Here is a 22,759-nt window from a genome sequence, read left to right as displayed (position 1 = left end):
GGGAAGGAGACTGTGCAGCAGGTATTTTATATCAGGTATGTGACAGTGTAATACTTACTTACAGCTAGCTCAGTAGCGTGGGAATTGCTACTTCCTTCAGAAAGCTCCCTGGGGTTATTCTGGGAGACTTCTCCTGCCCTTGGTCCGTGGCATGGTTACTGCGGGGGAGGCCTGTGGCAGAAGGCAGAGTAGAAAGACCAGAGAAGCGCACACACTTCAGCAGCTTTTTTTAATTTGGAACACTTTCTTCATAAAGGACACACCTTCAATACAGTTAACAAATGGTTACACTTGAATCCTGTAGACAGCAGAATTCTACACCCACAATTGCACAGGACACCAATGGCTTGGTTCACTGGAATGCAGTATTAACTTCCAAACACTCAGTTTGCCTTTATCAAAAGATGGCTCTGGAGTCCGTCTTGACATTAAAAGGCTAATTGTTTATCTGCTGTAGACAAACTTTAGCGGACAATAAATAATGGTTGTCCCCTCCCCCCACCCCTTAGAAAAGGTGACATGGTCAAGCTCAGTTTTGAAAAGTAGTACTGCACTGCTACAAAAGTGGCACAGTAAGAGGTGCCAAAGTAAAGCTGTAAGGAAAGGAGGGCTGTTATTAACCGTTAGGTAACAAGGTTACCAGACATGCTGCAAGAACACTTTTTTTTTTTTTGTACAGATTAAGACTATACAAGTATAGGAATGCATACAAAACTTGGATCTCGTCCCTTTTACAGTCTACATGAACAGAATCCAGTTTTCTAATCCACTCACCCTGTGTATCGTAGCTGACCTGCCAGGTTATAAGTAGTGCCTGTTAAGAATCTCTTGGTAAGCGAGGAGAACCTACCACCCTACTCAAATCAAGCTCCAGAACACCAAGAACTGGAGGGAAGAGCATTTGTTTCCTGATGTTTTATGAGCAATAACACCATAATCCAGCTAGTGAGTAATCTACACCAAGACCTTTTACTACACTTAATTTACAGTTTTTTAAAATTTGCTCTGCAAATTTGGCACACACCGTTTTGTTTTTAAAGGCCCCTTTGATTTCAGCTGAAGCTTGAGTTAGTGCTTCTGAAGCTGTGCTTTCCTTCCCCTGGAGGGACAGCCCCTCTGGGTCAGCAGGACAGCTGTTTGTAGCGAGCACATCTCCCACCACTGCTGTGAACAGTCAGGTTTTCCATTTCAAAATAAGAAATTGTTAAAAAGGTAGGATCTTAAGTTCCAGCAGTTGGTGAAAAAGGGCACTCGCGTTCCAACTCTCAAACGGTCACAGCTAGTACTTAAACAGGAGTAAAGGTGTTCAGGCGCATGACAGAATAAGGTGGTAGAAAGGAAAAACAACCATACAGCAATTGTACGCCCTTCCTTTCCAAACTAAGTTCCTTCACTGGAACTGGTTTAAAAGCAAGGAAGCCCGTAGTCAGCACCACCCCTTTCAGGTGGGTTCTCATCTCAGTCCCCATCGTGCCCTACCACATGTGCCTCCAACCTCCTCTAACTACACCAACGTGCCATCGCTGCCTACTGAAAAGAATTACACAAGCATGCATACGAACACGCACACACACATGTGCAGAACTCCATTCGGCAACTGTTAACATTTGTTACTGTGTCTATGAAAGATCACAAACTGATTGCCCGCTCACCTGTCTTGCCCTATGGACTGCAGAACGACACCGTGCAGCCATCATCTGCAATCTGACAACCTATAGAAACACCTATAGAAAGCCATGTCAACAATTTGTAAAAATACACTAAGGAAGCCACACCAGCCCTGTACTGTTTGAAACAATCTAAAATGGTCAGCTACAGCCGCAGATGTTGAGAGCAGACAGAAGGCAGGGCTGTTGAGAATGGGCACTGACACATGGACCAGAAAGGGATGCTGAAAGGCCATTAACAGCCGCTTTCCTTGCTCTCTCGCACTAGGAGGACAGTGCAGAAACTCAATCAAAAATTCTTTGTCTGCGTAAGTCTTCAAGTGCAGTTTTGCAAGTGTTCAGCTTGCTGAAGAGATGTATAGGATCTACTGTAGTTTTGCCATGCAACAATAGGCTTCCTTAAACACTGCTGCACAGGTTAGGTAGCAGTAGCCAGTTACAAGTTGTTTTTTGGGAAGGAAGGGAACACAGGAAAAAGCTTTTCCTTCTGCAGCTCCTAATAAAGGCCTATATTTTTTTCTCCAAAGCTTACTCAACAGAATAGGACCCTAACCATTGGAAAACTGAAGGCGAAACATCTGGTATTGGATTTATACATCAGGAGGCAGCTGCTGTCACCTCACAGTTCAGCAAATAGTGAGAAAGGTTAAAACCCCCCAAATCTGGTAATAGCCAATTAATAACGAACCTAAGCTACATTTCAATTTCACTTTTAAGTGAAATTAAGCGTCATCTTAAGAAGATGACAACTCTGCCATCTAGTAGTCTAGTCATTACTAAGGTAGGAAAAATGGCTTTTGGGTGTCAGGATTATGAAAGGAATTAATTGCTAGGGTGAATAAAATGCTTTAATTCTTGCAATGAGTGACAAGAAACTGAGCTTGTATGCTTCTTTTTGGCTGTTTTTAAGGCATTCTTCTTCAAAATGATCGGTTCTAACTTTATGTTAGTAGCAGGATATACACTGCTCAAAATAGGATTTAAGCACTTAAAATAGTCATGTGCATTACAGTCTGGAGCATTTTCCATCACTTCTGGTTTTCTTCATCACCTTCAGATCTATGGCCAAGTTTGTAAACTAAAAACAATAAGCAATGGAAGAAAGTCTTAAGTTACAAGTTTTGGACAGTACTGATCTGCTCCTTCAGTCTCCTTTCTTTTACTTGAGTTGTAAGTAGGGGCCAGTTCAAGAACTCAATTTGCACCACCACCAGTATTATCAACACGTGCAGCCATACATGAAACCGTTACTATCCAACTGTGTGCATGAAACTCCAACAAAAGGTGAAAAAGGAGGAGGAATGGTCATATTACTGCCATACATTTACAGAACAAGAAACCTAAACCCAGCACCTGACTGATCACAAGAATTCCTTGCCTCTGCTGTCATGTTACACAATGTAATTTAAATGTATGGTTATAGAAATATGGGACAGTGTAGGAGTCAACTCTGAGCAATACCATGATACCATACTTTAAAGTAAGAGATGCACTGTACCTTTCAAACTTGAACCAGCAGAATAATGCAGCTCTTTCGCATTTGTGCTCTGTGATTGAGAGTGCAATCACTGTTTTGCATACTATTCAGCTGACCCAGAAGAGGTGGGTCAAGCTGACTGCTTTATTCAGCACCTTACCTTGACACTTTCCAGTGAAAGCTAGCAACTTTACATCTGGTGTCATCCACTGGAGCAAAGCGGACCTGCATAAACCCCATACCAATACTCTGACAATGCATAGGATTTTTACTAGCGCTTTTTTTTTTTTTTTTTTTTAAAACACAGAGAAGGGATGACAGGTACTGCTTAGCTTTAGAGATGAGAAAGAACCAGTTGTAGTTCCATATTCTAAATTACATTTGTGAAAAGAGATTACAAAACAGTGCATTTCTTGTGCTTTTCTTTAAGTATCAGAATTCAACGGAAAAATTTCAAGGAGCTAAATTCTCAGTACATTTTTCATTTTTTTGGATTAGCATTTATCTGTTCAGGAGACACACAGCTCGCTCACGTCCACCACATTTCAGCAGCATTCAAATTCTTCAACACAGAGTCAATGGTTTTAAAAAAAAGAAAAAAGAAGTACTGAGTTATGAAATAAGATCAATATCCAGTGTCCTGCTAATAAAGTCATATTTTAATATAAAATATTCATACAGCATACTCTACACCTCATTCTCTCTGCTAGCTGAATACTGTTACTGACTATTCAAACAGAAAAACTTCAACCACTTTGCTCTTCAATGTTTTGGAGGGACAATATGGTTTCCAGCAGCTACTTTGATCACAGTAGTGGGGGGAAAGGAAAGAGGGAAAGACAGGGGGTAAATGTTCCAAAACTCTATATTAGGTTACGAAGTCGGCTGAAAGAGGGGAAGTTTTTCAGAATGTAAGGACTGATCCCACTCAGTGGAACACGAAACACCACACTCATTAGTGTTTCCATTAGAAAGTTCTCCTTCCTACACTGCAAGTCACCCTCCTTGTGCTCTCTTCCTGCCCAGTACGAAACCTTTTTCCCTCTAGAAACAAAACTTAGTCATTGCTCCCCTCTGTTGTCTTCTGCTCTTTCGGTTAGAGTTAAATAATAATTAATGTTGCTATAAAGATGAGTTAAAAACCCCAAATGCAGCCTTGGAGCCCGCTCATCAGGGTGTCATGTTTCAGGAAGCTGATTAATGTCCGTCAGTTTTGTGTCATTCAGGATTGCACGGATTCTCTCCAGGGAATCTGCCTGCCGGATCCGCTCCAGCTGCACCTACAGAAAACCAACAGACGCAATTGAGCTAAGTAAAACGTGCCAATGCAAGACCATAGACCCATAACCAGAACTAAGCCAATAGGCCACATTAGCAATCCCTAGTACCTGTGCAAGCAGAATAGATATCAAATTATCATTCACTGAAAAATGCAAGGCATGAAGGAGCACAAGCTTAATTTAGAACCAAGAATGGGAGGAAGGAAGATATAAGGCAGTTGTGGTTTTACAAGAAAAAGCCACTTTCTGGGGGACTCAAGCAAGCCTTCATCATCACTCTATGTTTTGCCTAACAACCACTCACTGACACCATTCTGGCCAGGCAAACCAGAGAAGATGTGCAAAGCAATGTAAACTTCCACAGAAAGAATGTAAAGGAAGTACAGACCTGCCTAACAATATGACTTCAAGCCTCTCAAGATCAAAGCTAAAATGCTCTAGGAGACAATGTCCCATTTGCAAGCTCCCTCCTGTTTCTTGCTTTTCTGATAATTTATCTTAGCTATTTCTTATATGCTAAAAAAGTGCCCAGCAGAACTATGTTGAAATCAATGCAGATATCACTTTTTTTTTTTTTTTACATTCAAACTTTCATGTTCTATTAGAATCTGGGCTTTCACTTGTAAATTCCCAACTAGTCATTAATTGATTTTTAGCCCTTCCTCTGCATTGCTGATACTTATTTTGGCCAGTGGACACCTCACACAAGTGATACTTGCCCAGGCTCTCCACTGACAAGGTCAAGGAAGGAAATAACCCTGTCTGGCTGTCAAGAAACCAAAATCCTTATTCGATGGTAATCTCTCGTGTTACACAGCAGATCTTGGACTATGTAAGGTGGAGATGGCACAAACCATTGTTTAAACTGAAAGCGCTAACTGCTGAGAAACTAATGTGTAATAACTGCTTAGGGGCAGAAAGAAAACACGAAATACACAAAAACACTCTTACTGAGCTCATTATTGAAGGCCTACTAAGCTATCTGCAGGTTTTGGAAGAGTGTGCCACATGTCTTCAAAGTGGTGCATAGGTTTTTGCTCTAAGAACTGCCTAAACCAGCACATGCAGTACTTCACAACAACAACAAAAAGAAAAGAGAGAGGATGATGACAAGCAAGAAGCAACTTCACTAGCCAGGACAATTCAATGGTCTCCTCTGTCCTACCCTACTCCTCCAGAAACAGCCAGAAAAAAAGAGGACAGTTGCCTATTGTCCATCCAGCTAAACTCTGTCTAGTAAACAACCTCCTATAGTCCTGTTTTAGTTTTCCAAATAAACCTGAACACTTGACTCAAAAAATCTGTTTGGTTTTTTTTAATTCTGCTGAATTTCACTGAATAGACTGGCCAAAAACTCAGAGAGAATGCTGAAATTCAGTACCTCTGTGAGGAAGATTTCTAGTGAGGTGGAATGTGAGGGGGGATGCAAATTCTAAAAACACGGATAGTGAAGGCGAGACCAGTCTAGTCTGGCTTCCTGAGAACACAGTTCGCCACTCCACAACACAAAAACTGCAGGTCCCTTTGTGCTCTCTACAGTTAACAGAAAGAGAGATCAACCTGACAAACTGGAATTAGCCTCAAGGAACAGCCCTGCCAAAACTCCCTCCTTCAGCCACCTCTTGGTATCTCATCACCAACCACAGGTTCCACTTTTTGGAGGAAATAGAAGTATAGCAACAGTGACAACAGCAAGGATAAGACTTTAGATAGTATAAATAGAAAGCAGTAAATATAACATGAAGAACCATTTCATATATTCATATCAAACAGTACAAGCTCCTTACTTTGTCCTCATATATTTGTACCCTAATGATTTGCTATGAAAAGTAACATACTGGAAAAACATCAGGAGATGGACAATGAAATACTAGGGTCTAAAGATACCATCATTTATGGCTGTCTACAGTTCCTTTTAGTACAATAATTGTGTATCTTTGCTGCTGAGAATTGGTTGGAATCAAGCAATCAGAATAAAATCCCCAATAGGCTTTAATACTAATATTATACTAGGAATACTTCATCAGTTTATTATACTAATAACTTTTAAAATAGTTCATAAACACCAATGTAAGAAAATCTGCAACTGCTACTTCTTATTTTACACAGCTCTGGAGAAGTAAAGAAACAAAAGTAGCACCTTACAAACTGATTGCACTTCCCTTACCTGAAGTGTCTGAGAAAGCTTTACAAAATCTCTCTGCACTTGCTCACTGACATCTAATTCAGTCTGCAACCGCTGAGCTTTATTCTTCTCTTCAAATACCAGCTGTTCAAGGTTTGCCTGAAGAGAAAGAGATTCTTTATGCTATGCTTAAACTGAATAAAAAAGGGGAAGCTTGTATAAATTGATTAATGCATTATACTAGAGCAAAGAAGCATGGTTATTCTCAAAGTCCTGGCAAGAAATTAAACCAATCACTCTTTCTACACCTCAGTTTTCCTAATTGCAAAATCAGGGGCTCATACCCATCAGACAAACATCCTCATTAGACTGGTCAAAGTATGAAAAAGCCCCATGTCTTTTAACAGCACTATGCCCAAGGATCTCAAAATAAAAAAGCAGATTTTTGAGTTTTAATGAAACATGACTGTAGATGAAGGGTAGTAATCTGCTGGTGAAAATATAGCTATCTTGCTGTCTTGAGTTTTAGTCAAAAGAGTTGGGGGGAGCAAGGGAAGGGAGAGGGGGGAAAAAAAAAAAAAAAAAAAAAAAAATCACACAGAGAAAGAGAAATCAGATCACAATTCATTCATCTGCCTGCCAAAGTAGGACTCCTTCCTGCAGCAAGAACAATATGACATTTATGCAAAAGTATCAAAGCATTCAAACCAAGGTTTGGTTAGTGAGGCAGCTTTCCATATGCAGAAATGTTATTGAAGCCTAACTTTGGAAGGCAATCCAAAAGAAATATTCAAGTTAGCAGCAATTCAGATCAACTGCTTTACAAATCCAAGTGCAAAGTGATTGGGATGAGGATTTAAACTGCATCCAGTGGACACTATTTCACTGCCAGAATCTTATCAACATTCAAAAGTTTCCTTTTTCATTTTTACATAGCAACATGTTCTCTGATCACAGTTTGATCATCATAAAAGATGCATATATACTTCATACCGAGACATCATAGCTACCTTTGCTGCGGTCTCCTTCTTCAGCTGTTCTTCTAGAGTGTTTTTTGTTTCCTGCAGACTCTCCAGCTGCTGCAGGTTTTCCTGCGAAGAACTTTCCAACTATATTATAATAATAAAAATAAGCATTAACTAAACCTCCTAACATTTCAATTTCTCACAGTCCCTCAACACAGTAAGTATAGCCTAAGTGTCTTTCCCGGGACTGAGAAATACACATAAATAATCACTCCTAGGGACACAGAAAATGCTTAAATAACATCTATTTCTCTCAATTTATTTGTTTTTGGAGCTGGAGAGAAATGGCCAAACCTGACATTTAGGTTATTATTAGGTAGCCTAATATTAGTTAGAAATTAGTTAACCCAATATTTAGGTTACAGGTTAATAAACAGACAAAACACCTTTTAAGGAACAGAACTATGAATGTGTCCCAGTCCTACACTGGCATCAATACAGCTATTCTGTCCTTCAAAGTTCCAGGCATGACCTTATGTGTTTCCTTTGAAATGGTCAGAGAAGCTACACATGTTACAGTTACAGCGCAGGTGCAACTACACTCTTAGTTGATACCAAGAGTTGCAATAGACTGAGTGTCCACTACAGTGTCAGTGCCTTCAGTAAAAAAAATTGTGCAAATGCATAGACTGGTGTTCCTTCTTACAGAAAGGAAAGGTTATCTATGCAAAGAAGCCAGCCCTGCAGCATCCCACAAGCATGTTGAGATGGAGGAACAATAATGTTACATGTTTCAGAATTCTCTCCTTGGTTCAGCTCTCTTTCCTTCCCAATACTGGGCATACTAAACATCACACAAAAATATATCTTAAGTGTTACCGACACCTCAAAGGCAGATAGGAAAAACGTTCATTTTCTCTGATGTGAAGAGGTTGATGTCAAAGACAGCAACACAGTGTCACTGGTAGAACTAGCAGAAAAAAATATCACCCTATTCTTTGTTTAAAACAAAAATCCCACAGTGAAAGGGCTCCTTACCTGTTCCTTTTCCACTTTTATTCTTTCCAGTTCAGCTTTTAAACTGGAAATGGAAGCTGAAAAACAATAATATTAAAGATTAAGTACAAGAAAAACACAGGAAACTGGACATACCCTGTTTACTTCTGTTAATATTTAAAGGAGAATTAAGCACATGCTATATCAAAGGTATCTCAAAGATAAACAAATAATTGTACTTTTGTTTTCAGCAGCACAGCTTTGGTGTATCTGCTATCAAAAATGGACAGTATTTAAAATTCAGATAAATCTACTTATCACAAAATCAAGTCTTCACTTATCTTACTGATTTCTAATATTCCTGTTTTGAGACTGTTTTACCCCTGCTCACCTATTTCCTCTTTGCAATTCTCTATTTCCAGCTGTAGAGTTTCTTCTATATTTTCTTTCAAATATTGTTCAGCTTGAATCTGTTCTTTTAAGAATAAAATCTCTGCCTTAAGTTTCTCCTCAAGGTGATCCGCTGCTGTCCGCACACTAATTATGTCTTCACGGTATTTTAAAATCAGCTCACGGAGCTCCTGAATCAATGATTAGCAAAGATTTGTATTATGATCTTCGGATACATGCAGTACTGTGTTTATCAGCATACAAGCCAAAGTTATGCTACCCCAAGGTTTGTCCCACCTTCCGAGATCTTGCATCCAGCAAGGTATTAAAACAAAATCACAAACAGTTTGCTTGCCCATAGTAAATGAAGAATGCGTAAAGATTCATGTCTCCACAGCATTATGAGCCTCTCCCCCTGCCCTTTACTCCCCACAATCTTTTAATCTTGACATGCTTGAGCATAAGGGAGTGGTCATGAAAAGGATGACAAAGCTTATCATTATTCAAGGCTCAGGATTATTACTGGTCTTAACGCCTGGACAGAAATTAAAGTGACTAACTTAGCTTAATTTATTGAACAAATATCTACATTGGAGCCATGGTGACTGAACGCTTGTGTGCCCAGTTGCAAAATACAGCTTACACTAGCTGAACTGGGATAAACCCATGCTCTACTGACAACAGTATGTCAGGCCACAGTTAACTCATTTTATTATTATCTATTCATACTCTGAAGCATGCTCATGGCACAGTGGGATCAGACTGCTAATTTTGTACATCATATACTTACAAGGTTAAAATCCAGATTATTGTTCATTGTGCTATTTGAGTCAGCTTTTTGATAAAGACGACTGTTCAGTGAGATCTAGTCATGTGCATTATTTGTATCAATGATTTAAAGTGTTTTACCTCTGCTGCTTCTGGTAGAATGAAATCTTCGGCTTGCTGTAAAGACACATGCAAGCTGTGTTTTCCTTGAAGACTTTCATTATCTTTTTGCAGTCTCACCAACTCTTCTGAAACCTGCTCCCTTGACTGTGTGAGGACAGCCTCCAATGCAAAGAAAAGCATAAATTCTCACTTAAGAGTAATGCTCAGATCTCTTCATGATCCATTTACTAGCATGGCTTTCAAAAGCCTGGTGAATTGATACTCTTTGTAAAGAAGGGAAACAAAATGATCATGTGGTTCAACACGATCAGTTCTCTCTTGCCTGGTCTATGCACCAGAAATAAAGGCAAGATCAATCTTAACTGTACAGGCAGATAGGAGGAAGCAAGTGATAAATATAGCATTGTTAAGTCTCCCAGTTTTCTTCCGTATTTATCCATTAGCTAGGTGTGCTCATGGGGGGGGGCAGGGGAGGAAAATCACATGTGGTTTTGGGAACTGGCAGACATTTATTAAAATCACCTAACAACTCATCTGTAAGATCATGTTATTAAAAAAAAATCTTAAAACATTCATCCTGCAACTTTCAATGGTAGGTGTCTGCCTCCTACTTTGCCACATCAAAATAGCTGACGCCTTATGAAAAAAAAAAAAGGATTAAAGAAAACATAGTTTTGCTTGCATTACAAAAGAAAAAAAAATCCAGTGAACTTTTCTCAGAGGAATGATTGCTTCGGTATAGGGAAACAGGGACTTGAACTCTGACAGAAGCTGCCCTTTGTATCATAGGTGGACAGCACGAAAAGCATATTCAGATCAATACATTTACTGAATCTCCTGCATCTCCATTAGGTGTGCTTTCATGCAGAACATCAAACAGAACATTTCTGCAAGCAATGTCCTGATGTCCTACAGACAATCCCAGACTGCAGAAGTGCAATACTGGGATTCATGAGAATGAATGCTCTTAGTCCCCACAATGCTGTACAGGGGAGACAAAAAAAGAAGAAACTTGATTCTAATATAGAAGGGAATGAATTGCTCTAAGGAAGTTAAACTTTGTTTTACCCTAGAAAATGAGGTCCTATTCCTATTCTTTGGCTTAATTCCTACAAGATGCTCAAAATAGTTTAAAAAAATTAAGTTCCCATAGACATCTCTTCCCGTTGTTAGGGCTGATATTTTAAGTCTGACCTGTAGAAACATTGAGCATTCATCTCAAACTCAAGAAAATATTCACTAGTGATGGTACTTGCAATGAATCCTAAAAAATCATCTTGAGAAAATTTATTCTGTCTTCAGACCTGAGGTGAAATAAGATACTAAATGGGCATGGAATGTACATAATGAATAAGGGGGAAAAGAAGTTGATGAGTGATCTCCATATTAATCAATATGCATACACACAGAAAGTATGACAGACTGACCCTACAAACTGTTACAGGTCCACCACTTGCTATCAGAGCTCACTTGATCAGTATCTTTACATGTTAAGATGCACAGCTCTCTCTAGCCAAGCTTGGCTGGGCAGCAAGACAAAGCCTTTTACAAACACATTGAGCTCCAAAGGTTAGACAAACAGTGCTGTTCAAGTGATCTCTGGGCTTAAGCTGTCTTACCATTTGCTCCTGGACGCTTCTCTTTGCTTGTGAAAACGCCTGCTGCAGTTCGCTGAGGAAGTTCTCTGACTTTTGACATTTAGCCATAAGCAAAGAGATCTTTAAAAAAAAAAAGAAAACCCACACAGACAAAGATATAAAGCATGAAACAGATTTTGAAGAAGAAATAACCATTGAAGTTCTCTTTATCATTACTAATATATACTTTAAAATTTCAATAATTTGAAATTTCAAATTAATCCACTAAAGTTTATTTTGTTAATTCCTTACTCAGTAAAACTGTAATGCAGCTCAAGTCAGTAAGAAGAGATGCTGTGCTTCTATACCAATAATATACTTGTATTCTATTTAACAAACTCTAAACAACAAATAAACAGTTAATTCTAATCAAACTTGAATGTAAGCCAGTCAGAGATAATGAAGGGAAACTGCAGAGCTACTAAGTTTTCAGCATTTTCTTTAAGGTAATTTTTTGTACTTTTATCCAAAAGCAGAGATCTTCAAAAACTTTACAATTAAGTTATTCTACAACAACACATGCTTAACAGCAAGATAAGCATTACTTAAGAGCACCCTGGTACGGCCAAAAGAGAGAACATATAAACATATTCCTGTCATCTAAGACAGACTTTGTCTAATGACTACTGTTTCTTACTAAGGACAGTGGGTGGGGTGGAAGAGAGAAAGTCTTGTGAAGTGAAGTAAATTCAATGTCTTGTACACAGCATTTACCTAATCCTGTAACCTTTAACAGGCCGAAGACTGTGATGTTTTGTAGGGTTTTTTGGGGTTTTGTTTGTTTGTTTGTTTTTTGTTGTTGTTGGTTTTTTAAAGCTATGACTACCACACATCCTATTTGGCTCCATTGTTCCAAGAGAGTTACGTATTAGTCTCAAACTGAAAAATCTTCTCAGCAGGCTATTATTTTAAAGAAGTCTAGTGCATATTTTGGACCAACTACTGTTAACTGCCTGCTTAGCTACACATTAACTGTATGTCTTCACCACAAGTCCATTAACTAGGTGTCAAGTATTGATGAGAGCAAGTAGTATGATTAGTACTACTCTTCTACTGATAAGGACAGTGACCAAGAACACAGAGCTACTTTTGCACATTCGGGTGATTTCATACACAGGTCACTTCAAGACTCAAACACTACTTAAATTCCAGTTATCACCTCTGTAATGGATTTCAAGATTAGAGATGAAACTTTAGGGCCAAAATTGGATAACATGATATCAGAGACGTGTCGGACTTATCTAGAAACTGGCAGGCTCAGGTGGAGCACGACTAACCCTATAAATTCTCTTTTTTTTTTTTTTTTTTTTGCCTCTACAGCAGGTAGTCCATTCATATCTAACAGAAGATGAGTTCTTGTTAACATACTTTTGAATAACATTTTGAGATTCCTACCATCTTGATTACGAAATGCTTGTACCTGATTAGAGGAGTCTTCAGCACTTTGTTTCATGTAATCCTCCAATTCCTGTTTATCTTTCGTTGTCTTTTCCAGCTGATCATTAGCCTGCCTCAGCATCACCTGCAGCTTTTTCACCTGTGTTGTTACAACAAATAACTTAATTTTCCATTCTTTTGGGGAGCATTTATTTCCTGAACACAAATACAACCTACCCTACCACACCCCCAAACCACAAAACAAAATCCATCAAAACGTTATGCAACCAAGAAGTTCCTTTGTTGTTGTTCTGAAACACCCTGCATCACAGATTACACCTATAAGGAAACACGGGACATCAAACCGCACTGGACCATTGCCATGTAACGGCTTCAATCACTTATTTCAAAGCAGAATGTGACTCATGCCTTTCGTACCCACGTGAAAATTGTTCTTCAGTATACAGCAGGAAACAAACATCCTCCAATACTCTACAGTCATTTTATGCTGCTAGGATGAGGTCCTCTAATTTGTCCTTTGCTGTTAACAATTCTTGCAGTATCAAAGATAATAGAATTTAATGCATGACAAGCTTTTTAGAATATAAATTATGAAAGATACTGACTTTGGCATGAGCACACCACTTTTTACAGAACAATACCTTTACTGCATGGTCTTACAGCACTGGATAAAGTGGTTCTCCAAGGTGAATCCTTAAGAAATACGTACATGTGGTGCTCATGACCACATACCAATAACAAATCAGGTTATGTCAATAATATGTCAGAAGTTATCCAGATTTTAAGTATGCTGACATTGTTCAGTTAAAACCAATGAATAAAACAGCAGATGGTTCATTGTTGCATCCTTAGTAGTTCAAATAGCTGCAAAAGTCTTGCTAAAGCTAGAAGAGAAATCCCACCTGGTCTCTTGTCTCAGCCTCCTGAATCTGGATACCTTGCAACTGCTTCTCATAATTCGAGCACATATCACAGCGTCTACCCAGCTTGTTCCCTGCATTCTGCACCTGGAGAACACAGAGTTATCACCTGCCATAAAGCCCAGAATATTCTTCAAGGAACGCAGGAGTGCTACACACTCTCAGGTGTGTTGTGTGATCACAAAATATTACAGATAAAAGGCAGTGGCAGAATCATGTAATGGCAAGATTAAGTTTTTCTAAAAGTAACAGATAATGTAAATCAGCTGCAGGATATCTGCTTTTCCTGGCATGAGTCCCACTATTAGCACAAAAGCAATAAGCCATGACATGCAAGCGTTCATCAAGTCATTCAGTGTGTCCTTTTGAAATATATTACTTAATTACCTGTACAGAAACAGACATCTCTGAGAAAACCTTTCAACAGGCCATAGCATTTTTTCATGCAATTATTTTGTATTACAAATCAAATTATAAACACAATATTATGGTGTTTGGTTGGGGGGTTTTCTTTTGTTTGTTTGTTTCTGGGTCTGTGTGTGCATGTGTGTGTGGTTTGGGTTTTGGGTTTTTTTGGTTTGTTTTTTTTTTTTTTTTTTTTTTTTTTTTAGTTTTTCTTTAAATCAACACAAAGCAATTAAAAAGCAAGTCAGTTCATCAGCTCAGGACTTCCTTAAATCTTTTTCCTCCTGTAACTGAGCTTTGAATATTTGTCAGTGGCATGTACTAATTTTCTTCTATAACAGTCATCAAGCTTTATTTACTTTTTAATACCCTCCTCCAGTATTTCTGAGGATCAGAGACTGAATAATTAGCTAAAAGACCAATTGGGAAAGAATAAAGTAGAAGACAGCCAGATTAAAAAAAAAACACCCAACAACAAAAAAAAAAAAAACCCAAACAAAACCAACCCAAAACCAAACAGGGAGGGGGTTGGGGGAAAGGTTGGGGTGTGCAGCAGGGAAACAAAGAGGAAACCAGCTGCCATTTTGAGACTGTAACAGTTTTGGCCAAGGGGACAAATGAAAGTTTTATCAAAGCTGCAGCTGCAAGTCAGGTTTGAGCTGAAATTGTATTTGTATTTGCTGCTCCATGTCGCACCCACACAGATTGGCATTCACATACCCTGCCTCCAGAAACGTGGGAAGCAGCGCATTTCTTCTCTGAATTCTAAGAAAGGGTTGGAGTAAAGTGTCATCAAAATGTCAACAGGGCAAGGAAATACTCCAGAGTAGAGGATTTAACTCAGCTCCAAGATCACGACACTGTAATTTCTCCGGATATTACAAATTAGTAGCAACACAAAAAAAGCAACTTTACAAGAGGTTTGGAGAAACCTCCTAAGTAATGATTTGCAGATCAGTTGAATTCCAACAAGGTGAGGAAATAAAATATTGCTAGTTCTTAATGTCATCTGTCCTTTGCCTGGCCTCTTCTTTTTCACTGCATTCTTACATTACTTTTTTTTACCCCCATCTTGTCTTCCTTTTCATCCATTATGGATTGTTATCTTTCCCCTGCCTTTTCTTTCCCTGTAAAGTGTTTCTTCTTGGCCTCTCTTCTTCTGCAAGAGTAACTACAGGAGCCCCACAATACTCCTCTTTTCAGCAAGAAACCAAATGCAAGCTTTGAACTGGCATCATATAAAGCTGCTGAAAAACTGACAGGCAGAACACCCAGAAGCACAATTTCCTTGGTCACCCATACTGAAACTGGCACAGTGTTAAGTCTAATCTGCTGCTTGTCACTCTCAGAAATTAGCTTCTGATGATGCAAGTCCCCAACAACTTTCTGAAGCTTCCTTTGTAGTAGCTTTGTGTTATGCATCTCTTGGCTGCTCATTTCTAAATTGCACTCCATGCACAATCCTCAGTAAAACTCCTTGGTGTACAAAACAGCACTGTTAGCTCTGCTCCTTTTGTTAATCTCTGCACCTTCCCAGTCACCCCAGTTGCACTATAACGTCCTTTCCTTAGCTTCCCGTTTTCTCCTTTTCTTTGAGTTCTCCCATCTTTTTTCACCCTCTCACATATTGGCAAGGTCAACAGCTACCTCTGCCAGACCGTCCCCTAAGCATAAAAATATCCTGTATTTAGTAAAGCCGACCTTCCCACAGAGTCAGCCAATACAGTTTACATCAGATGTGTTTCACCTACAGAAGTATTCCAAGAGAGAAAAGTGAATAGCTACATATGATGCTACCTATTTCCTTCCCCATCTGACTCTGCGTAAAGTGAATTAGAGAGTTTTCACCTAGCAGACAGCCCACAACGTGCAGGCAGCCTGTCATGCAGGCAGCGGTCACAGCAGATGCATGCAGTAGGTACTCACCTCCTTCTGCAGTAGGTTCCACTCTGTCTCACTAACCAAGCGGTAACCGCTAGGAGATACATAAGCACTTTCTACGCCTTGTGTAACGCTGGAAAGAAGTGAAGCAGTCTCTTCTTGCTCTGGCGTCATTGCTTTGATTGCTTTTTCCTGATCTTTGGTTAACATGAACCCACTTGGCATTTGCAGAGACCCAAGAGAAGCTGTATCAAAGTTCTCAGACACTGAATCTGCTCCAACAAGTGGTCCAAAATCTGACTCATCCAGATTCCCAGCAGATTTTGCCTTGTTGTTGTACCCTAAAGCTTTGGACTGTAAAGATCCAGATGTCCCCAGACTGTCTGTTGACTGTGCTCTCCGTAGTCCATCTTTAAACATATCGTTATCTGATTTATTGAAAGATTCGCCAGAAGAAAGAAGCAAGTCTGCATCCAATGAATGGACTGAGCCATGGGTGCTATTGACATGCTCCTGGAAATGAAAAACAAGGAAGAAAAAATTATATACTCCGTTCTAGAAGCATGGTACAAGAGGAATGCTGGACACTAATTATCAGACATGGAAAAGACAAATTTAAATTGGCTTTGGCAAGAACATCTGATCACTAAGCTTAAGATGGCAGACAAAAGGATAGAGAACTAAAATTAGAATTACCAATTAGAATTAAAAACCAAAACAAACAAGCAAAAAAGTCTTCTGTTAAGAGTGCTTTTGTACGAATCCATTTCCTGCCAAACACACAGTCAACTTACATCTTCCAGTATTTGAAACTAGGTGCTTCTTCCACTAAAGAGATATACTTGCAATACCACTTCTAGAACCATAATCTACACAACAGAAGGCAAATACTCCACAAGTGAATTCAGAAGTCTTTCGTAAAACAAAAAACTTTACATTAACATAAAAATAAATGGAGAATGATACACTTAAAATCTAGTCTATACTGACAAGTGACTTCTTTCTTCTGCTTTGAGTGTCTGACAAAATATTGTAAGAAAAAAAAATATTTTCTTGAAAAGATTATTTGTACACAAAATAAAATGAGAAGGGTAAAGGCTGGGCTTAAACAAAAAGGTATCCTGGGGAATGCCAATACCAAAAGCCACACTAAATATCCTGTGATGTATAAGGCACATTAAGTCTCTTGATCTATTTTTATTTATTTGTAGCACTGAAATGAGAGCAGTAATGATTTATTTAAAAAGCATATGACTGCTTTCAAGATACCTTCCAATATATTATGCACTTCTGCTTTGCCATTAGACATGTAAAGAAAATAACACTGAAAACAAGCCTCTTGAGAAAAATAATACTTTCTGAAATAGGTCCAGCAGACACTAGCAGGCAGCTGATACTTCCATATAGGTGTTTATAACACAACTACATATTATTTACTACTTTTTTTATTACTGTTGTAAATGCCTTGTTTTAATCAATTTTAGGCATAATATTTATATTTACATGTATACATGTGAGTTCAAATTCATAACAAAAAAGTCAAGAGAATATAGACACATAAAATTGCACCTTCAGACAACAACTGTTTGGTGATATAAGTTAACAATTTATTTGTATTGCAAACTGCTCAACAGACAAGAGCTCAGAAGTCAAATTATGATGAATTGTAAGATGTGACCGATAATATGATTCATTACCACTTGTAAAACACATCCTGTACAGTTAAAAAAGGTCATAAATAGCAACAAAACCAAATCCATAAACAAACCCAAAACCACTCTGGAAACTATGTCCTTTCTCAAAATGTAAAATTTTCCATTATGTATAATTCCTAGAATCAAATGAATGTTGTGATTAAGGGGCTCCAGAGTATCCTAGGAACTGAGATTAAAAAAAAAATAAAATCAGAAGATAAAATTTTTGTTTACTATCAGTATGTCTCATTTGCATATCTGGATACAGAAGTGATGGTATGCAATGCAGTATTTGAAATAGAAAGTTGTATTCTTACTGTCCTTAATGTAGGATAGAGGGTAGAACTAGATCTCAGCTACATTTAGATGTTATGATTCTGAACATCTTTCTGCATTCTGAACTGTTATAAATCATTGATAAGAATAAAGGGCAGACTCTAGAAGTATATACTTTTTTCCCTCAAAAAGGATAAGCAAAACAGGCAAAATACTGGTCCACACTGAATTGTGCGAACCAGTCTCTTGAAGCTTACATAAGCTTCTATAGCACAAAACTTGGCTTGTTTTTATTAATTTGTCCCTATTTTGACTTACAAAACCAAAATGGAACCTGTCAGATGATCAGATAAAAAAGCAAAATGCAGTGGAAAAGGATAAGTAACTGCCCATTTTGATATTGTTTCCAAGTTCCAACCCATGTGCTCATTGGACTTGTTTTCCTCCCAAGCTTAGGCAAATTTCAAATACAATTTCAGCTTGTCCCAGTGTATGACTATCTACAACACCCAAATGGCTTGCTAACTAATGACATCCAGCGTCATCACTTTTTCTGGCTGTTATAATGGGTTTACTAATATAGCTCAAGCAGCTTCCGCAAAACCTTGGTGCTGAGACCCAACTACTGGCTCAACTAAAAAAAGCTTATTTTTGGTTGCTGAACAGATGTGGCCAAAAACCTCAACTCGCACAGTTCAATGTAGCTTAATACACACAGACACACACATCATACTATTTTGCACATGCTAAGCAACTGGCTAACTTCACAATCAGTGATCTCGGACTTGTCTAACCAGTGTAAGCTTAGTACAGAATTCAACAAGTAGGTTAGCAAAGTAGCTACAATACACTTGCTGAATGCTCAGATATAAATGGTTTAATTCTGAACATTTAGGTATGTTAGAATGTGGTTACATATCCAAAGAGAATATTACTGCAGTTAAACATCCAGTACGTAAAAGGTAAATTACAGTTTTTAACAGCATCTCTCAGGATTGTAAAGTATTGTCTTCCAAACTTCATTAGAATTTATATATTCAAGTGCAACTCCAAAGATTTTTCATTGCTGAGTAAGAATTAAGCGCTACAGAGACTAAAGGGCACTAATTTTGCATTTGTAATGAACACCCTGAGGAATGCACGAGTGCTCAAAGTTGCTTTGAACTATCCAATTGTTTTACCTCTTCATTAGAGAGCTGGGTAAGGGCTTCCTCATGGGCTAGAGAACATGAAGCTTTCGTTTCATCATCTGAATCTTTTTGCTTCTGCTCCTTTCTCTTGCTAAGCCTTTGCTGATCATCTTCTTCCTAGAAATCAGTAGTTAAAAGAGAACACATATAAATGGGATTCAATTTTGCTGTAGTAGTCATGACGTTATATTTTATGATAAACTAAGATATAAAGGCGGCACTGGAAAAGATTATTTTGGTTAAAAACCCACTACTTATCACATAAGGATTCTTTTGGTTAAAAATCTAGTGTTCATTTCACAAGGCACCCAAACTGACTTAAATAAGAACTTACTTTTCAAATTTAGCAACCAATTCACACTGTAGAATAATTTTATTCAAAGACATATTACCTAGATAAAATTCTTATTATAGGGATTACCAAATAAGTAACAAAAATAGCTGTAACACTGGCTATTGCATAGAGCCTGATAACATATTTGCATCACTAACGGCCCCACTAACAGCACATTAAACAAGAAGTGCCTTGATCACTCTAAACAATGAACTATAACATATGGAAAAAGAATCAACAGAAAGACATCATAGAACACTAAGTCATAAAGCATGTACACAATCACTTGCATAAGCTAATATAAAATGATGCTCTTAATTTATGCCTCAGCTAGATACTGTATTGGAAAAACCTAGAAAGAAGTGAAACTTGCTATCTTAACATCCTTAACCCAGATGTTTTGCATCATAGATGACTGTTTCTTCCTCCAAGATTAACTTCTGGATATTATTACTTTTTCATTTAACAATATTGGAAACATTACTTTTAAAGTTACTATATCAATTAATATTAAAGTATTTGCACAAATGGAGAGTTTGTTTTAACTGTTGGCTGTCATTCAATGAAGAATTTCTATTAAAACTGTCAAAAATATTTTTTTGAAATATTAAACGCACTTAAATAACTTGTCTCCAACATGTGATCTCCATACCTGTTATATCACATTAAATCTACAGTATTTAAAGAAAAAAAAAAAGAAAAGGAAAAAAAAAAAAAGAAAAGGGAAAGCAGCAAGTAACCTGATCCTTTTTTTTCAGTTCTTCAACTTGTCGGAGCTGCTCAGAGGTCAGAACAATTTCCATACGTTGCATGTCCCTCATCAGCAAACGCTGAGACTCCAAGAACTGGTCGTTGGCTTTTTGCCATGTGTGTTTCAACTGGTTGTGCTGTTGTCGCTCTTGCTCTAAGAGATGGCAGACTATTCAAAAATAGAAAGAGTCATTCTGAACCAGAATTTTTTTAACCTCTTTTCCAAAGAGAAGCATTTTCCATGAATAAAAGTAATCATTGCTCTAATCAAGAACAGTCAGGCTTTGTTCAACAACTATTTAGGATGAAATAAGACATTTCCTTAATTCCCAAACTTGGCTTTTGATTAGGGATGTATTACTGACAGTTTAAGATACTCTAATTAGAAGACTAATGCCTTAACTGCATTCATGAATTCTAATAGTTTCTTTTTTTAGTGCTGGTTTCAAAGGACTGTCTTCTACATCCCTATTTATTTCAACAGGAGGTTCCATTTTTAATTCCTCTACAGTGAATCTGTGCTGTACTGACATGCATGTGCATTTATTCATCCATTCCACCACCAGGCATTCAGAATTGACATACCTCAGGGAGACGTATCAATACATTGTGGAAATAATGCTCATAATTGTACACAAATAAAAGACACAAGTAAAATCACTTTAATAAGAAGGAAACTTGCAATACTATAAGAACTTAGCAGAAATTCAATAGCATCCCTCAAGAGAATGAATGGCTCTGCTATTTTTCTCCATCATGAAAGAACTCCACATTCAACTCTGTAAACTTTTTAAGGGCTTTCACATTTAAAAGCACCGCTTCCTCCTCCCACTATTTCTTTAAATCCAATTCAAATAAGAAATCAGAAAAGAATGAACAGCTATGTTGGTTTTTTTCATCCTTAATGTTAAATAGTCAAAAGGATTGTTATTAAATAGGTACCTTCATGCAGTTCTTTCCGCAACTTCTCTGCATCTTCTTGCAGGACTGATTTTTGTGTGTTGAGAACAGCCACATACATCTCTAAGTCTGTCCTACATGACTTCTCAGCTTCCAAATAATGGTTCAGTTCTTTAACCTGAATAAAAAGAGGGAAATCTACCATCACAGTGAGGGAAGACTCTCAGGCATTTCCTTTTTGTTAGGCATTATAGTGTGGCCTGTTTGGGTAATGTACAGGTGCTGAAGGACAAGTTTATTTCTAGAAATCACAAATATTCAACTACCAGTGTGCAAGCAGTACTTGTATTCATTTCTGAACAAATTACTCATTAGAATTCTGCTAAGTCAAACATATTGGTATATCATAGTTGTAACAGCTGGATCACAACAGCAGTGGCACTGAGCACAGAGATGGTAGAGGCAAATATCTAAGAAGAGCAGACAATGAAGCAATCCTTTAATCAGTGCTGATAAGCCAAAAACTAAGCAGGATGTGGAGATGGTTCAAAATAGAGTAATAACAGTAGTCAGAAAACGTGACTATGAGGCAAGCTTGAATTAAACCAGGGATGGTAAGCCTAAGAAGATAGAAAACTTGGGGACAGACAAGAAAACACGCATTCAAACCCATGAAAGTCTGCTACAAAAAGAAAGGAAAATCTGTCGAATGAAAAGTAATAACATCAAAAAAGACTGAAGAAATATACTAGGATTTTTTTCTTCCTTTTTGTTTTTTAAATAGCAAAGCTAAAGAAGAACTGGAACAAACATCCTGCAGAGACTGCAGAATCTCCAGTGAGAACCTTATAAGATAGGGTAACATAAACACCTGTCAAACATGATGCTTGTAGAAATGGATCCCATCTTGGAGCAAGGAACGGGTTGAACGATTTCTTTATGGGACTATTCAGTTTTATAGTTTGCCGAGTCAGGAATCACAGGAGTTTTTATTTTAAAGGAAACAAAAGCCTTCAGGCAATTCCTAACTGGCTCCACAGAGCTGCTGTTCATCTTCCTCAACACGGTATGGGAGCCACAGACACCAACTCGGAGTTCAAGACAGCCCTTAGACTTCAACTTGCCATTGAAGGCAGGGACAGCTTCTCCTGCCCTAGGATACCAACTTTTCTACCTGCTAGGATTTTAGCCTTTGAAACAGAAAAATCTGACTCCCAGAGAATAGCCCTCGGGAAGGATGGAGGGGGGGAGAGGGAGAGAAAAGAAACACATTTGTTTCACTAATCCAACTAAATACTCCACACCGAGAAACAAAATTACATGACTCAAGCAGATCTGAGGGATTTCATCATGACCAACAGAAAAGCCAAATATATTGCTCATTCTGCACATCAGTCCTCATACCTGTCTAGTAATATAAATCATGTAAATAATACCTCGCATTTTTATAGCACCATAGATTAAAGTACTTTTAACAGCTTACAAAGTTTGTGCTTAAACATCTCCTTGCTAGATAGAAAATAGCAATTCTTTCCCATAAAGCTAAAAAAGGTGACTTGAAATAGGACTATTGGCAACTTCAG

General features: G+C 38.0%; 1 protein-coding gene across 3 annotated transcripts in view; it reads right to left on the bottom strand.

The window, feature by feature from the left end:
- Positions 1-215: 215 nt before the first annotated feature.
- The window catches only part of RABEP1 (rabaptin, RAB GTPase binding effector protein 1), an 847,425-nt gene continuing 824,881 nt past the window's right edge, over positions 216-22,759 (bottom strand). For all 3 annotated transcript variants that reach the window (XM_049801974.1, XM_049801975.1, XM_049801976.1), the window contains 13 exons: positions 21,219-21,354; positions 20,267-20,445; positions 19,184-19,309; positions 16,078-16,545; positions 13,729-13,833; positions 12,849-12,965; positions 11,411-11,509; positions 9,810-9,950; positions 8,902-9,091; positions 8,553-8,608; positions 7,560-7,658; positions 6,592-6,708; positions 216-4,424 (listed from right to left, as the gene is read on the bottom strand). In XM_049801974.1, coding sequence (XP_049657931.1) covers positions 4,323-4,424; positions 6,592-6,708; positions 7,560-7,658; positions 8,553-8,608; positions 8,902-9,091; positions 9,810-9,950; positions 11,411-11,509; positions 12,849-12,965; positions 13,729-13,833; positions 16,078-16,545; positions 19,184-19,309; positions 20,267-20,445; positions 21,219-21,354 — 1,935 coding nt within the window. In that variant the 3' untranslated portion in view covers positions 216-4,322. The remainder of the gene's footprint in view (positions 4,425-6,591; positions 6,709-7,559; positions 7,659-8,552; positions 8,609-8,901; positions 9,092-9,809; positions 9,951-11,410; positions 11,510-12,848; positions 12,966-13,728; positions 13,834-16,077; positions 16,546-19,183; positions 19,310-20,266; positions 20,446-21,218; positions 21,355-22,759) is intronic.

This window comes from Accipiter gentilis, chromosome 6 (genome assembly GCF_929443795.1).
Source record: "Accipiter gentilis chromosome 6, bAccGen1.1, whole genome shotgun sequence".
Lineage (NCBI taxonomy): Eukaryota > Metazoa > Chordata > Aves > Accipitriformes > Accipitridae > Astur > Astur gentilis.
Note: the sequence above shows the minus strand (reverse complement) of the source record. Positions and strands in the feature narration are given on the sequence as shown.